General features: G+C 20.1%; 2 protein-coding genes across 5 annotated transcripts in view; one reads left to right on the top strand and one right to left on the bottom strand.

The window, feature by feature from the left end:
- The window catches only part of LOC122511377 (RYamide receptor), a 199,893-nt gene that overhangs the window by 23,386 nt on the left and 161,011 nt on the right, over positions 1–15,496 (bottom strand). For both annotated transcript variants that reach the window (XM_043626570.1, XM_043626568.1), the window contains exon 2: positions 3,261–3,678. In XM_043626570.1, the coding sequence (XP_043482505.1) occupies positions 3,261–3,674 (414 nt within the window). In that variant the 5' untranslated portion in view covers positions 3,675–3,678. The remainder of the gene's footprint in view (positions 1–3,260; positions 3,679–15,496) is intronic.
- LOC122511376 (arylsulfatase B) overlaps positions 1–15,496 on the top strand; it is a 57,304-nt gene that overhangs the window by 21,888 nt on the left and 19,920 nt on the right. The window contains exons 1-4 of one of the 3 annotated variants that reach the window (XM_043626565.1): positions 9,441–9,639; positions 10,753–11,058; positions 11,747–11,920; positions 15,049–15,261. In XM_043626565.1, coding sequence (XP_043482500.1) covers positions 10,960–11,058; positions 11,747–11,920; positions 15,049–15,261 — 486 coding nt within the window. In that variant the 5' untranslated portion in view covers positions 9,441–9,639; positions 10,753–10,959. Of the gene's footprint in view, positions 1–9,440; positions 9,640–10,752; positions 11,059–11,746; positions 11,921–15,048; positions 15,262–15,496 lie in introns of those variants that run through there. The other 2 variants (XM_043626567.1, XM_043626566.1) reach the window with 2 other exon arrangements.

The following is a 15,496-nucleotide window of genomic DNA, read 5'->3' as shown; positions in this document are numbered from 1 at the left end:
AAAGAAAACTCTTCTTTAAATGGACATATAAATATCTTCTTTATTTTTTTTTTTATTATAAAACTCTTCATGTGAATTGTATTTTAAATGTCAAACAGAATTCTCTGATTTTAAAAAAGGTATGTAAAAGATTTTTGTGTAATATTTGTAAAGAGACGTTTTAGTTTCTTATTAAATTATTCTATTAAGTTTCTAAAGCTTTATAAAAGGTTTGAATAGACGACGATATTTTTGTTACTTCTTTTAATTTTTATTTTATTATAAAAATTATTTTTTATATTAAAGAAATTATAATTTTAACTAAAAGAATATTTTTTTTTCCTTTATTTTTCATTTTAGTGTTGAAATTTCTGAAAATATTTAAATTGAAAACGTTCAAAACTTTAGGGACAATATTCTTTTAATTCTCATCTCATTCTCAGTTTTATTTTTACTTTCTTTTATTTTTTATTTTATTCATTATTTTTTAGTAGAATTCACTTATGAAGTATATAAGTAATTATTATTGTTTATATTTTCAAAAATTTTAATATAATTCTTATTCAATTATTTTCATAAATTATAACATTCTTTGGAAGAATGCAATTGAGCTACCGCGTGCAATGATTCGATCTGCGCTCGGACGCACTCTCTAGTACCAGTCGGGGAGCAGTGAGCGCCTCTGCGCCACTCACTGCCACCCGACTGGTATTAGAGAGTGCGTCCGAGCGCATCAAGAATTCAATTATTTTCTAAAATCTTAATAAACTTCTTCCTGAAAATTCAATTATTTTCAATACAATCCTAATTAAAATCCTCCAAAGAATGTAAATTTTCATCGAAAAGAATTATATTTCAATTAGTTTAATAAAAATAATAAAATTTCTTAAAGGATTTCAAATATTTTCAAAAAATTTAATAATATTCTTCCTAAAAATTCAATTATCTTCATAAAAAGTATAAAATTCTTTCAAAGATTTCAATTATTTTCAAAAATTTTAATAAAATTCTTTGGCAGATTTCAATTATTTTTATTAATAATCAAATTCTTCGAAGGATTTAAAATATTTCCAAAAATTTTTAAAAAAATTCTTGTCGAGAATTCAATTTTTTTCATAAATAATTTAATTCTTTATAGAATTTCAAGTATTTTCAAAAATTTGAAACAAATTCTTGTCTAGAAATTCTTTCAAAGTTAAAATTCATCGCAAAAATTAAATTATTTTTTATAAATAATAAAATTCTCCTGAGGAATTCAATTATTTTCAATACAATTTTAATAAACTTTAAAAATCAAATATTTACTTATAATTATTGACAGGCACGATTAGTTAAAAATAAGTTGAAAAAATTCTTTGTTTAATTAAATTATATTCAAAGTTTTCAGTCAAAATTATTCAATAAGCTACATTATTTAAAAAAAATACACAAAGAAATTTCTTCAAAAGAATTTAATTATATTTACAAAAACTGTAATAAAATTTTAATACTAAGTAAAAATTATTAATTACAATTATTAAGAAAATCGATTATATTCAATAAATAAAAGAAATTTTTTGAAAGAATTTAATTATTTTCTATACTTATTTTAATAAAATTCCTTGAATGAATTAAATTATTTTAGAAAATTCTTATAAAATTCTAAAAAGAATTTAATTATATTCTAAAAATTGAAATAAAATTGAATAATTAAATGTTTAATTTCAATTATATTAAGAAACACGATTATTTTAAAAAACTTGAAAGAAATTCTTTATAAAATTCAATTACTTAAAAAAATTCCAATTCAAATTATTAAAGAAAATCCATTATTTTTAAAAAAATTCAAAGAAATTCTTCAAAACAATTTAAAAATAGGATTTTTAAAAGTTTTCTGATTTATATTTCTGTTGAAAACAGTACAAAAATTCAATTTTTGAGAAATTACAAATAATTGCAGAAATTCAATTATTTTCAAAAAAAAAAAAATAAATAAATAAAATTCAACTATGTTCAAAATTTGAAAAAAATTCTCGTTAAAATCCCAATTATCTTTATAAATAACAAAATTCTTCTCCAAAGTTCAATTATTTTCATAAATGTTAAAAAAAATTCTTGTCCTAATTTCAATTATATTTTCAAAAATTTTTTTAATTTCAATGATTTTCAATATCTACTATTTTAATAAAATTTCCCAAAAAGAATTCAATTATTTAAACAAAATTTTAATAAAATTTTTAGCAAACATTCAATTATTTTCAAAAATAATAAAAATTTCCCAGTAATTCAATTATTATTTTCATAAATAATAAATTTTTTTTAAGGAATTCAATTATTTACATAAAAAATAATTTTAAATTCTAAAAAATAATAATTCACTTAAAATGATGAACATAATTTTGATGAAGTTATACAGCAATCGATATCTTCATGTTTTCTAATAAATATTTTCATAGATTGTTTAAAAAATTTAAAAAAGGTTTGAATTTGAAATTTTTGAATGTCTTAATCACTATGTGGAAAATCCTGTTCCAAAAATAAAATTAAAAATAGAAATAGTGCAAATATTTTTCTTCTTTTTCTAAAAGAAAATAATAATTATGTTAAAAAAATTGTGATTCATAAAGAAAAATAATGCAAAATAAATAAATTTTCTATTTCTTAATCACAGTTGTTTAACAATTTTCTAATTTTGTTTAGAAGTAAAGAACAAAAATCTGCATAATTTCAATTTGACAAAACATAATATTTAACAAAATTTTAGTCTTTTAATGAAAAGAAGTGAAAAAAATTCTGATGATTTCTATTTGTTATTGCAATTTTGAATTAATTATAAAATAAAAATAATCATATATAATAATATAGTATACAATCTATCTAAAGTTAACAAAAAACAAAAGTATAAACAAAAGACAACTTTAGAGTGTGAGGAACAGAAAAAGTGAATGAATGAAAGAACATTCAAATTATTATAATAGTTAATTTTAAAATTTAAAATTTTTAATATTTGAAAAGAAAATTTTTTAGTTGCTTATTTATTAATTACTAAATTAATATTTATTGATTTAGTTAGTTATAAAAATTTTCTTTTAATGAAAATTTATTATTTCGCGCTATTTTAATTCCATAACTGTCCGACAGGTGGAAATAAAATTCGTCTCCCACAAGCGAAGAAGAGCAGACGGGGTATTATTATTAATAATATATTTTTTTTAATTTAAAAAAAAATTTTTTATTTTTTAAGAATTAGGTATTATTTGAATTCTTTTAATGCAGTTGAAATGCAAAATAATAAAATTTACCTGAGAATAATTGACGCCGGGACAAAGTTTCGAACCAAACGGCCAATATTGAAGTACCAATGTACTGAAGAAAGTTGTTGGCACACAAAAAAGATCCATGAGTATATCGCCGACGGCCAAATTAACGATAAAATAATTTGTCACCGTTTTCATTCGGGGACTACTGATTACAACATAACACACCAGTCCATTACCAACTAATGCAACTACAAATACGGTCGTGTACAAAAAGTAAATTGTCATCTGAAACCATGTGACTGAGAGTACAGTTTTGCTGTTTGAGAAGAGTTCCTCGCATGAAATATTACTCCAATTTTGATAAACATTTGTGGCTATTTTATGAAAATCGTATTCCGTGAAGTTTGCCTCAGTGGTCGTTAACATTATGTCCTCCATTACATCTACACACCGCATTCATCTGTAATTCAAAGTAATTCAAATTAAATTCTATTTTTACTGCTTTCATTTCATTTAATTCCTGATTTTATTATATTACTTCCAAATTATTCAACTTTTATATTTATTTTTCTATTTCATTTTTTTCTATACTTTAAGGTTATGTTTTTCATATTTTTATTTTAATTTACAGTTTCTTTTTAATTATTTATATTCGAAAACAGTTTTCACTGAATATTTTGGATTCAATAAAAACTTAAACGTCAATAATTGACAATAGAAATTGATTCTCTTTCTGAATTTTTACACCAAAAATGTTAAACATAACCTAAAAATTTTTGCTTCTTAGGCATCTTTGTAGGGAGCGCGTCAAATTTACTTGAAATTATTATTTACTATCAATTCTCTATTTCAAATTATTTTTTACTTAAAGATAATTATTTTTTAACTTAAAATAATTTATTTCAATTTATTTTTCATTTATTTCCAGTTTTATTTTTTACCTTAAAATAATTTATTACAAATTATTTTTCCCTTAAAATAATTTCTTTAAAATTCATTTGTATTTTTATTTCATTTTGTTAATCATTCATGGAACCTTCTTGGACTGCGAGAATGTATCTCAATAAATAAAGAAATAAGTAAATAAATAAATAATTTTCTTAAAATTATTATTTGCCAAAAATAATTTATTTAAAATAATCATTTAGTTTTTGTGTTAGTTAAAAAAAAATAAATAAACATAAAATAACAAAATTTTTTTATTTTACTAGAAAAAAAATTCTTTCTTTTGTTTAAAATAGAATTTCATTTATTCGTTTCATTGAAACCTTGGGCGAAAGAAAATTTTTATATTCTCAACTTTCAATAGATCTTTTCAAACTCCTTTTCAACTACTTGTCGTTTTCCCCACGAAAATTGGAAAATACTTCAATTTTCGCGAAACAACTCTTCTTCAATTGTTTCGAGTACATTACTTCTTCATTGAGTGTTTTAAATTATTGAAAACTCAATTTTTAAATTAATTTCCCTTTTAAGTGTATTTTATCAGATAATAATATGCAGAAAAAAAATAAACTGGTGCAAAAAATTAATAAAAAAAATTATAACCAAGCGAAAAGAAATTAATAAAGAAAAATAAATTAGAGCAAAAAAATTAATATATAGTTCAAAAAATGAATAAAAAAAATCGAGTGGATAAAAATGAATAAAGAAAAATAAACAATTGCAAAAAAATGAATAAAGAAATAACTCATTACTCTACAAATTAAAGAAATAAATTATTGAGAAAAATTAATAAAAGAAAAGAATCGACTGCAAAAAAATGAATAAAAAAAAAATAAATTAGTACAGAAAACAATTAATAAAATAAATAAACTAGTGCAAAATAAATTTTTAAAAAATCTCGAAAAAAAAATTAATAAAAAAAATCTAGTCCAAAAAAAAATAATAAAAACTTTATTCATAAAATTAAATTTTCCCTAAGTTTTCTTTTTTCTCAAATATTACATAAACATCACACGAACTGAGTCCAAGTATTCGCTGCTCTTGAGAGCTTATGAATAAATAATTCAAATGCGAATAGTTTTTTTGAAATATTAAATTTTTTTTATCTAGAGATAATTTTTTCATTTTTTCTAATAAAAAAAAAATAAGAAAAAAACAGATAAAAAAATTAATTTTTTCTTGGAAAATTGGACGAAACTTTGTTAGTTGAATATTTCAGTAAAGCACTTACTTAGATTGTTTGTAATTATGTCTGAAATTCCGCAATGCAGCAGAAAATAAGGAAGAAAGTTGGCAATGAGAAGAAGAAATCAAATGAGTCATAAAATTTTCTGTCCCGCGGAAGATTAAAATATTGTAGATTAGTTTCTTTTTTCAAACTAAAAGGTTTGGGAATTGTAATTGAAACTGTATTTTTTATTAGAAACAGAATAAATATTCTTCTGTAATTTGGTTATATCTAAACTGTAAAAATTGCTTTTTTAATTAAAATAATTTTTTTTACATAAAGGAGAGTATTTTAGATTTTTTTTTAAATTGGAAAATTTTTTTCATTGCGAAATATTTATATATTTATAATTGTCAATATATTTTTATTTATTTTTGCGTGAATATAAAGTTCAGTTAAAGTAAGTCCATCTCTAAATTCAAAGTATTTTTCTTCTATTTTTCAAAAGACAAAAAATGGAAATATTCTTTAATTGTGTACATAAATTGTTATATATTTAAAATTAATAAACGAATAAAAATATTTTTGTTTATTTTTCTTTCAATTGAAAATTTTTTTAATTTTTTAAATAAATTTTATATTTAAAATAAATTAATTAATAAAATACACAAAATTCTGACAGTACATTTTATTTTTATTTTGTAAATGAAAAATTGCATAAAATTTGTAATTACCAAACAAAATGATACACAAATCTTTACAATTTTTTCTATCACACACACTCTCATTCGTTTATCGATTAATAATTTATCAATTGACAAAAAAAGGATGAAGGATGCGACAGAAGATTTATTATCGTCATCTTTAGGCCACAAATTTCATCACGGAATTTTTTTAAGTACCGATAATTTTTTTGTAATTAAATACTTTTTGCTATCTCTAAATTAAATATTTATTTTATTCGTTTATTTATAGTACGATTATAATATATAATAATATATTATTAAAGAAGAAAACTTTAGGAAAAGAAAAAAAAATATTTAGAAAAAGAAAATATAATTTTCTTTTTCTAAATTTTCTAAAAAAATATAATTTTCTTTTCCTAAATTTTTTTCTTTTTCTTTTTCTAAAAAAAAATTTTTTTTAAATTAAATAAATATTTAATAAAAATAAAACAAAAATAAAATATAATTTTCTTCCATAAAGAAATAAAAATAATTCTTTCATTACAAAGCATACAAAAATAATTAAAAAAATGAAAAAAATATTTAGCGAGCATTCTCGTGCAGAATTTTTTTTTTGCAGAAGTCATATGTAAGCGAAAGTAATTGTTAATAATTGGCAAATCGATTTTTACGATGCACAATAATTTAAAAAAAAGAAGCCATTTGAAAGTTAAGGGTGGAACTGTTTTTTCTAGAGCTTTGACTTTGGTTGTGTAAAAAAGGACTTTATATTGGCAAACAAGAAAAAAAAGAGAAGTGAAAAAAGTCAACTTTTATCAAATTACTATAGACTTTTCTTTGCATAATTGAGCCAAAGACTGGCGCGTGTATAAATAGCAAACAAAAAAAAGAAAAAGAAGAACATATTTCCTCGCATCAGTAATATCGAAAAGTGGATCGTTAAAAATTTTTAATTAAAAATATACAGATTATCTCTCTCCCTCTTTTTTTTCTCACATCATATTATGTGCGATTTTTCATATTAGTTTCGCGAAAAATTTCAAAATAAATGTAAATTAGTATCTAAAATTCATTTTTGTAATTGGCAATCAGCGTAAATGGATGAGACGAAAAGTAAAAAATAAATATATGCATTTAATTTTCTCCCAACTTCTTGCCTCCTCGTTTTTGAAACAAGACAGAAAAATCAACTTTTTATATTTTCCTAGTTTGTTTCAATTTTTCACTAAAGCAAATAAAAAAAAGTAAACGCAGAATATATTGCCTTTGAAACTTTTTTTTTAGATGAAAAATAAAAAATCGATAAAATTTACTTTCAGAAAAATTATTGTCGTTTTTTCTTTATCCAAAAGTTTAAAATTTAAAAAAAGGAAATATGTTAACTAAAAAATGTCGCACTAAGAAAAAAAATTTACTTCATTCAAATAATCGATTAGTACTTTTATTAAATAAATATTTACTTGAAAATTAATTTTTATTTACGTTATCAATTTAAATTGTTTTTGAATCAATCATTTTTATTGAAGTCAATTAAATTGTATTTGAATCAATAATTTAAATATTTGAATCAAATACTGTTCAATTAATTCAAAATTATTTGACTCAAGTAAATATTTATTTGATAATAGACAAATATTTTTCATTCTTTTTTAATTAAATATTATTTATTATTTGAATCAAATGAATTTTTTTTTCGTCATAAATTAGGCAACACAAAAAATTAAAACTCAAGTTTTACAAATTAGAAACTAAACTTATTTTCTTATTTCAGTGACGAAAAATTATTATCGTAATAAAAAATTTCCCTGAAGACGAAATAAATATTTTTATTAATTTGTTGGAGAAAAGAAAGAAGTAAAAAAAAAATGAAATCTTTTTTTTGCAAACATAAAAAAGAAAAAGAAAAAAATTAATTTATTCCCTCGTTCAACAAATTTTGCTTTTTAAAGGTAAAAATAATTTTTCTGTCCTTTGAAATAACGTAGAAAAAAGAGTGGAAAAAAATTGTTATTTCAAAAATTCAAAAAATTAAAAATATAATTTTTCTCTGGTAAACTTTTAAATAAGAATTTAAATATTTTCTCTTCCTTTTAAAATTTTCAGGATTCATTTTCTTTTTTATATTCGCTTCTCATCTCTACTTTCTGAGTGAGTGTATATGAGTTTGTGCTTGAAAGGACGTACAGAGTGAAAAGCAATCAATGTTTTTGACTCTAGTCTTCGATATTTATATTTTAATTAAAATTTTCTCGTACAGTGTCTATAAACTTTGTATATTTAATTTAATTTTTATTTTATTTTTCTTTATTTTTTGCTCCTTTTTCCAATAAAATTTCTATTTCAAACAAACAAAAAAAGAAAAAAGCGCAGTGAACAGTTAATTTCTGATATGTCTAATGGAATTATATTATCGCACTATTAGTAGATTTCATTAAGGAAATAAGCTTTTTTCACTTGAGATCACAATTTTCAGAATCGCATGCGGAGAAAACACAGCATCTTACACTAAATTTACTCAGAATATAATATATATTCACTTGCTCTTGGCACTGGAATATTCAAGTAGAAACTAAATAGTGCAATGAATTTCTAATGGACTTTGGGATTAATTTACAAAACTTATTTGGTGTTGCAATACAAAATAAATAAACAAAATCGAAAAAAAATAGAATAAAATAGAATAAATAAAATAAAATATAAATTAATTTGAAAAATATTTATTGCGTAATAAAAAGTATATTTTAAGCCTAAAATATTGTATATTATATATGTTTAATATTTTCATTATATTATATTTTATTATAAATAATTTTTTTTATTATATTATTTAGAATTTTTATTATTTTTTTTTTGCTCATTTGATAATAATTTTTACAATTTGTCTGACTATTTAGTCCAGGGTTATTATTATAAATTATAATAAATGGTAAATTATCATAAATTGTAATAAATAAAAAAAATAATAAAAAAAAATAATTTAGACCAAAATCAATAAAAGGTAAATTTGTTTTACTAAACAAATTTGTTTAATTTAGTATTTTTTCTTATATTTAATGATTTAACAATTTAATAATTTAATGATTTAACAATTTAATTATTTAACTATTTAATTATTTAATTATTTAGTTAAATAAAATTTAAAAATAAAAAAAAATATTATACAAATTATATTTTCGATAAAAAATGTTTGACGAAAAAATTCTTTGCAAGTAATTTCTGATTTTAATTGAAGTAAAAATGCGTCGACATTGCGTTGACTTTGCGATATTAAATAATGATTTGGGCATGTATATATATATATATGTATGTATATATATATATATATAGTGTTAGTGTGATAAGAATAAATGAATGAATACCCCCCTCTCCGCGCCAAACTGACAAACTGAGACACAATTTTCTCGCCTCTTGACTAAAGTCGACAGTACCTTTCGAAGACTTTGCTTATACTTAAAACAAATTTTACACTTAAAAGTGAAATTACTATTCAAGGCGACTAAATAAATTCTTAAGAATACTTTAAAGCGACAGGAAATAAACAGAAAATAAGAAAAAGCAAAAGTTTAATTAAAAATATTTTTCAATATTTAGTGAAAATTACTTTCTACTTAAATGAAATTAAGTAAAAAAAATAAAATTTAATTTCTACTAAAAAAAAGGAACTAATCTAATTTCTACTTCAATTAAAATAAACATAAAAAAATAAAATTAATTTCTACTCAAATTGAATTAATTAAAAAAAAATAAAATTTAATTTCTACTCAATTTAAATTAAGTAAAAAAATAGAATTTAATTTCTACTTAAAATTTAATTAAATTAAACAATAAATTTTAATTTCTACTTAAAAACGAACTAATTTAATTTCTACTTGAATTGAATTAAACAAAAAAAATTAATTTCCACTCAAGTTAAATTAAATAAAAAACTAAAATTTTCTAGGTATTTAAATTAAGAATGAAATAAGAAAACAAAATTCAATTTCTACTTGAATTTAATTAAATAAAAAACTAATTTAATTTTCTACTTGAATTGAATGAAATAAAAACATAAAATTAATTTCTATTCAAATTAATAATGAAATAAAAAAAGTAAAATTAATTTTCTGTTTCAACGAATTTCTACTTAAATTACCTAAATATTAATTGAAAACACTACATTAATTTTTACTTAAATTGAATTAAATAAAAAAAGTAAAATTAGTAACTATTGAAATAGTATAAAAAACAAATTAAATTTCTACTCAAATTGAATTAAATAGAAATGCAAATTTAATTTCTACTTAAATGAAATTAAATGAAAAAACAAATTTAATTTCTACTTGGATTGAATTAAATAAAAAAACAAGTTTAATTTCAACATTGAATTGAATTAAATAAAAAAACAAATTTAATTTCTACTTGAATTGAATTAAATTAAAAAACAAATTTAATTTCTATACTCAAATTAAGTTATAAATAAAAAGAAATAAAATTAATTTCTACTTAAATTTAATTAAAATAAAATTAATTATTTGATATTCAACATTTTTTTAATTTATTGTTATAAAGTCAACAAAAATTTGTAAAAAATAGTAATAAAATAGAAAAATAATTATCTTCTTAATAAAAAATTGATTTTAATAGTAAAATAATTTAAGAGATTATACAGCTAAAAAAATTAGTTATTTATTTAAAGTAAAACTGGTTTGAACGCACTATTTTTTGATGGAAATTTTGATTTTGATTTTTTTTTTAGGATAAAACACATAAATGAAATATGAAATGAAAATTTGGTATTTGTTTATAACATAGTGAAGTGAAATAATAAATCTTTTGGCAGAAAAATTTATTATCTGTCTTTCTTTGAAGAGGTGCATACACACACAACGCAGTTCAGTTTTCGCTTTTGAAAAAAGTTTTCTTACATTACCCAGGAGTTTGTCTTTACTTTTGCCGCGGCAAGATGATACACAGTCTCACTATTTTGTTTCTTATTCTTACTCCATTTGGAGTCTTGGCAGACAGTAAACCGCATATCATTTTTATTCTTGCGGACGACTTGGTAAGTTTATATACTTATTTCTTTTTTTTTTTTCTTTTTCTTCAAACAACAAATGAAAAATTATATCTTTTGATGTAGAATTAAAAGGAGAAAATGTTACTAATTTTTTACTCAAAGATATTCCTATCATACAAAAGAAAAATTAAATGAATCTTAAATAAATTCTTGCAAAAGTTAAATTAATTTTTATTTCCTTTTCATTTGAATTTACTTATTTTTTTTCTTTCATTTTCGATATTTTTTGTTTCAACAAATTGAATATCTTTATTTACTTTAATTTCCTTTTCATTTAAATTTACTTATTTTTTTTCTTTCATTTTCGATATTTTTTGTTTCAATAAATTCAATATCTTTTATTTACTTTAATTTCCTTTTCATTTAAATTTACTTATTTTTTTTCTTTCATTTTCGATATTTTTTGTTTCAATAAATTGAATATCTTTTATTTACTTTAGTTTCCTTTTCATTTAAATTTACTTATTTCTTTCTCTCTCGATATTTTTTATTATTTTAAAAACATTTTAATATTTAATTTCTAATATTCTGAAAAAGTACCTGTAAATAAATTTTACTAGTTTGGTATGGTAAAAATAATAGTAAAAAATTTGTTACGAAAATATAGTAACAATTTAGAAATAATGAAAATTTTAGTAAAGTAAATAGTTTACATGTATTTTTTAATTAAAAGGGATGGAATGACGTTGGATTTCATGGTTCGGGGCAAATTTTAACGCCCAACATTGATGCTCTTGCGTACACTGGACTTATGTTGCATAATTATTATGTTACGCCAATTTGTACGCCTTCAAGAAGTGCCCTAATGACAGGAAAATATCCAATTCACACTGGTATGCAACACAGTGTAAGTTATCCTTCACTTTACAAATACTAAAAAGAATTTACATAAAAAAATAATTTTTAAATAAAAAAAAATTATTTTATCAAAAAAGAAAAAAAATACTTTTTTATTAAAAAAAATTATTTTCATTAAAAGAAGAAGAATTTTTATGTAACTAAAGGAAATAAATTTCCGCCTAGAAAACTAATTCTTGTATAAAAAATATTTTTTATATAAAAAGAGGAATTTTCATACAAAACACATATTTTTCAATTTTAAAAAATTATTTTTGTGTAAAAAAAGTAAGTTTTAAATAAAAGGAAGATTTTATTTATAAAAAAAATAATTTTCACTTAAAAAAATAATTCTTGTGTAAACAAAATTATTTTTATATAAAGAGAGGAATTTTCATACAAGGGAAAAATTTTTCAATTAAAAAAAAAATGTTTATATAAAAAGAAGAATTTATTATGAAAGGAATAATTTCCACCTAAAAAAGTAATTCTTATTGTATAAAAAAATCATTTTAATATAGAAAGTGAATTTCTATATAAAAAAATGAATTTTTTGTCCGAAAGAAATACTTTTGACTTAAAAAAAAAGAAAAACGTTTTGTATAAAAAGTAGAATTTTCATGTAAAAGAAATAATTTTCACCCTAAAAAGAGTAATTATTCTTGTATAAAAAAATAATTTTAATATAGAAAATGAATTTTTGTATAAAAAGAATCAATTTTGGAAGAAAGAAATAATTTTTATCTTAAAAACAAGTAATTTCAAGAAAATAATTTTTATATAAAAAGACGAATTTTTATATAAAAAGTTTTTTCGTGTACAATTTTTCATTGTACAAATTTCGAAAAAAAACTCTGTTTTTAATCGTATAAGTGTTGAAGTGAATAATGTACTCAACGACACAGACTTTTTTCGAACAGATAGGGAAAATGTATTTATTTAAAAAATTACGCACGTTAGTTTTCACAAACAAAATTATTCTTAACACGACACTATTCACTAGATATTTTAAATAAATAGAAAAAAGAATTTTTATTAAAAAAAAAAAAAATTTTTGTTAGAAAACGTATAATTTGTATATATATATTTGTATTTTGTATTGTATTTTGTACATTTATTTATTATTATTATTATTATTATTTTATTTATTATTTATTTATTTATTTTTACATTTATTTTTGTATTTTTTATTGTATTTGTATTTTCTATACCTAAAAAATTTAAATAAAAAGAAAAAAAATTTTGTATTCATAAAAACATAGAAAAATTATAATTTGTATCTAAAATTGAAATAAATAGAAAGAAGAATTTTTATTCATAAAAAATTACAATTTTTACCTAAAAAATTTAATTTTTATAAATTCTCTACAAAACGAAGAATTAAAATAATTTTTGACCCAAGAAAAAAAATTCTTGTACAAAAGAAATAATTTTTATGGTAAAAAATAAAAAATTTTGCTTATAAAGATAATTTGAATATACAAAATAGTAACAGTGTGTGAATTTATTATTGCAGATCAGTAATAGAAATCTTTTTGTTTTATTATATATGAGAGCTCTCTAAATTCAGGAAAACTAGAGCAAAATAGATATTTGACAAATTTCACCGTCTGCTTTTATATGAAATTTCAACCATCTGTGTCATATTTTAAATTGAAAAAATCTTCAACACTCGCTTCGTATATATGCAATAAATAAAAGTTTATTTAACAAAAAAAAATAATATTAAATGTTTATTAGTAAATTTGTACAGGAAAAATTTTTAACAAAAAATACGATATTCTCGCGCAGTGCGTATTTTAATTAAATAATAAAGAACAAAGAATTATTTTCATTTTATGAATTCTGTTGAAATGCAATATTTTTTTTCTATATGCACCGTTATATATTATTCATAAACATTTATTTTATTTTTTATTATTTATATTCATAATCATTTGTTTTATTCTTTATTACATTTATATTCATAAGTATGGCCATAGATGAAATTTTTATTTTTGCATATTTTACAGATAGTCAATTTTATTTCAAATAATAATCATCACTTGCGCATATGATAAAATAAATATTCATAAGTGTTAAATAATAATTTTTTATTCCATTCAATTTATATCGCTACGATTTATTCTATTCGATTTATTTCTCTATTTATTTCGATTCAGTTTATTTAAATCGATTTATTCGAGTCAATTTATTTCTCGAATTTACTTCTATTTAATCAAATCGATTTATTTTGATTGAATTTATTCGAGTCGATTTATTTCATTTTATTCGAATCGAATTATTTATCGTTTTATTTTTTTTATTTATTCGAATCGATTTATTTCGAATCGATTTATTCGAATCGTTTCATTACACGATTTATTTTGATTTATTCGGATCGATTTAATTTGAGTCAATTTATTTGAATCGATTTATTCAATTTGATTTACTTTAATTAAATTTATATTCGTATTTATTTTTCGATTTATTCGAATCGTTTTATTTTGATTTTTTCGGTTCGATTTGAATCGATTTATTTTTATTCAAAAAAAATTTATTATTCATAAATGTATGAAAGAAAAAAAATATTTTAAAATAAAATAAATAATTTCTATAAATGTAAATAAAAAATTCAATAATTTATAAAAAAAAATATAGACAGTTGAAACATTAATCAAGAGAGTAATAAATAATTGTAAGGGAAAATTGTATTATATTATTATTTGTTAATAATATTAAAAAGAATGATTAATATTTTCCTAAATGTCACGTACTTTATAGAACATCAGTAGTAAAGTGTTTGCAAGATCAGACATCCCCAAGCATTTGTCTTACCCGCATTTCATTCCCTCATTTTCTCCTTTTCCCAAGGAGAGAGTAAAGGAAAGAGATAACACGCATTCTTCTATATTCCTCGCACGAAATATTGTTCACAATTCTTTTTTTTTCCTTCTTCCTTTGATTAATGAAAATATATTTTTAATGAAAAATCCGTTTCGGTTATAGTTAGAAAAACTTTTGAATTACATTTAAAAAATTTAGTGACATAAAAAAAATTTAAGTATACTGTACAAAAAAGTTTGGAAAAAAAAATGTTTTTTTTTAATCTGAATTTGTTTTCCCTTTTTCATGGCCCTTATAAAATATCGCTCACAGGTTCTTAAAGCCGCTGAACCCAGAGGACTACCACTTAATGAAAAGTTACTACCACAATATTTGAAACAACTTGGCTATAGTACCCACATTGTGGGAAAATGGCACTTGGGACATTATAAAAAAGAATATACACCATTGTATAGGGGTTTTGATTCTCATCTTGGATTTTGGACCGGTCATCATGATTATTTTGATCACACTGCTGTTGAGGAGGTAAAATACAAAAAAAACAAACTTTTAATTAAAATTAAAAAAGAATTTAAAATTTTCTTCTTATATTTTATTTACTATAGAAAAAAAACTAATTTTTTAAATCATTAAATTTTTTTTCTACTTAATGAATATAGAGAACAACTCAATATGGTATAAATTTTAATAATTAATCAAATAATTTTAATTAATTAAATAATTAGTCAAATCAATAATTATTTCAATAATTATTAAAATC

This window comes from Leptopilina heterotoma, unplaced genomic scaffold (assembly GCF_015476425.1).
Source record: "Leptopilina heterotoma isolate Lh14 unplaced genomic scaffold, ASM1547642v1 Lhet_81, whole genome shotgun sequence".
NCBI classification, from domain to species: domain Eukaryota; kingdom Metazoa; phylum Arthropoda; class Insecta; order Hymenoptera; family Figitidae; genus Leptopilina; species Leptopilina heterotoma.
The sequence above is the reverse complement of the archived record's forward strand: the minus strand, read 5'-3'. Positions and strand labels throughout refer to the sequence as shown.